This window comes from Corapipo altera, unplaced genomic scaffold (assembly GCF_003945725.1).
Source record: "Corapipo altera isolate COAL_440 unplaced genomic scaffold, ASM394572v1 58563, whole genome shotgun sequence".
NCBI lineage: Eukaryota > Metazoa > Chordata > Aves > Passeriformes > Pipridae > Corapipo > Corapipo altera.
This window is the reverse complement of record NW_020889882.1, coordinates 1-1,897: the sequence shown is the minus strand read 5'-3', so window position 1 is coordinate 1,897 and position 1,897 is coordinate 1. Positions and strand designations below refer to the sequence as shown.

At 68.0% G+C, this 1,897-nt stretch overlaps 1 protein-coding gene across 1 annotated transcript; it reads right to left on the bottom strand.

Annotated features, from left to right (window-relative positions):
- Nucleotides 1-35: 35 nt before the first annotated feature.
- Nucleotides 36-1,196, bottom strand: KCNK3 (potassium two pore domain channel subfamily K member 3). Its single transcript, XM_027633445.1, has one exon. It carries the CDS (start codon nt 1,141-1,143, stop codon nt 181-183), a length of 963 nt encoding a protein of 320 aa, XP_027489246.1. The 5' UTR covers nt 1,144-1,196; the 3' UTR covers nt 36-180.
- Nucleotides 1,197-1,897: the final 701 nt, after the last annotated feature.

Below are 1,897 nucleotides of genomic sequence, written 5' to 3'. Positions count from 1 at the left end.
GAGGAGCGCGAGGGTCCCTCCCTAAGCCGCCGAGGAGCGCAGGGGTCCCTCCTCAGCCCCCCCGAGGAACACGGGGGTCCCTCCCCAGCCCCCGGCCCAGCGAATCCCTCGGTCCGGGGGGGGAGTGTCCGGGGAGGAGGTGTGTGTGTGTGTGGGGGGGGGAAAAGCGCCGAGGGGTCTCTACACGGAGCTGCGGCGCTTCCTGAGCCCCGGGAACGGCTCCAGGCTCTGGAGCCCGCTGGACACGGAGCTGACGGCCGAGCGCCGGGCGCCGCACGAGCAGCGCTGCGGGGCGGGCTCGGCGTGGCCACCGCCGCCGCCGTCGTGGCCACCACCCCCGTGGCCGCCCCCGCCGTGGCTCTGCTGCTGCTCCGAGGCGGAGGAGAGGTCCCGGGGGATGATCATGGGGATGGAGTACTGCAGCTTCTCGCGGCTCTTGTACCACAGGCACGAGCACACCGACTGGAAGTGGAGAACCTCGGCGTACACGTTCCTCAGCCCTCCCCCTCCTCCTCCTCCTCCTCCTCCTCCTCCTCCTCCTCCTCCTCCTCCTCCCGCTCCGGCTCCTGCCCCCGCGGCGGGAGCGGCCGGGAGGGGCTCGGGGGAGGCGACATCGGCCGGGACAGCGCTCCGGGGGCAGCGGCGGCGGCGGCAGGAGGAGGAGGAGGAGGAGGAGGAGGAGAGCAGCGCCCGGTGCTCGGCGTCCCGCCGCTCGTCCTCGGCGTTCATGGTCATGAAGCGCAGCACCACCAGGTTGAGGAAGGCGCCGATGACCGTGAGCCCCGTGAGGATGTAGACGAAGCTGAAGGCCACGTACTGCGGCTGGTTCTGCAGCGCCTGGTCCTTCTGCAGCGCCACGTAGTCGCCGAAGCCGATGGTGGTGAGGGTGATGAAGCAGTAGTAGTAGGCGTGGAAGAAGCTCCAGCGCTCGTAGTGCGAGAAGGCGGCGGCGCCCACGCAGAGGGTGCCGAGGCAGGAGAAGAAGCCGATGGCCACCATGTTGGCCATGGACACCTCGGGCCGCCGCATGCCCAGCCCCTTCTTGGCGCGGCGCAGGAGGTGCCGCACCAGGGTGTTGATGCGCTCGCCCAGGCTCTGGAACATGACGAGGGTCAGGGGGATGCCCAGCAGCGCGTACACCATGCAGAACACCTTCCCCCCGTCCGTGCTGGGGGCGGCGTGACCGTAACCTGCGGGGGGGAGAGAGGAGAGGGAGGGCACGGAGGGGTCAGCGCGGGGATCCCGGCGGGGAGGAGGAACTCGGGGGAGCCGCCCTGAGAGCCCGGGAGGAGCGGGATGGGATCTTAGAGCTCCTCCTGCTGTCCCAGGGGATCCAACCCCGGCCTTGGACGCTCCCGGGGATCCAGGGGCAGCCACGGCTTCTCTGGGAATTCCAGCCCAGCCCCTCCCCACCCTCCCAGCCAGGAATCCCTTCCCAATCTCCCGCATAACCCCAGGAAAACCAGGCACCTGCATCCCGGTTTTCCCGTGCTTGGATGTGGGATTGCTCCAAGAGAAACCCTGCCAGGCTCTTCCCTTCTCCATGGGAACCATGGGAATGCAGGGCAGGGAAACCCCAAAGCGTTGGGAAAAGGTCCATCCTTGCTTTTTGGGGATCTGGGGATGGGTTGAGTGGGAAGGGATCTTAAGGATCAGCCCGTTCCAACCCCGACACCTCCCGCTATCCCAGGGGATCCAACCCGGCCTTGGACACTCCCAGGGATCCAGGGGCAGCCACAGTTTCTCTGGGAATTCCAGCCCAGCCCCTCCCCACCCTCCCAGCCAGGAATCCCTTCCCAATCTCCCCTTTCCCAAATCTCCCCTTTCCCACTGGGATCCATTCCCTGGGGCCTGTCATTCCAGGCCCTGATCCCAAATCCCTCTCCTGCTCTCCTGG

What these genes read in the sequence shown, in the direction of transcription:
- KCNK3 (XM_027633445.1), bottom strand. Translation starts at nt 1,143, where the DNA reads ATGGTGTACGCGCTGCTGGGCATCCCCCTGACCCTCGTCATGTTCCAG.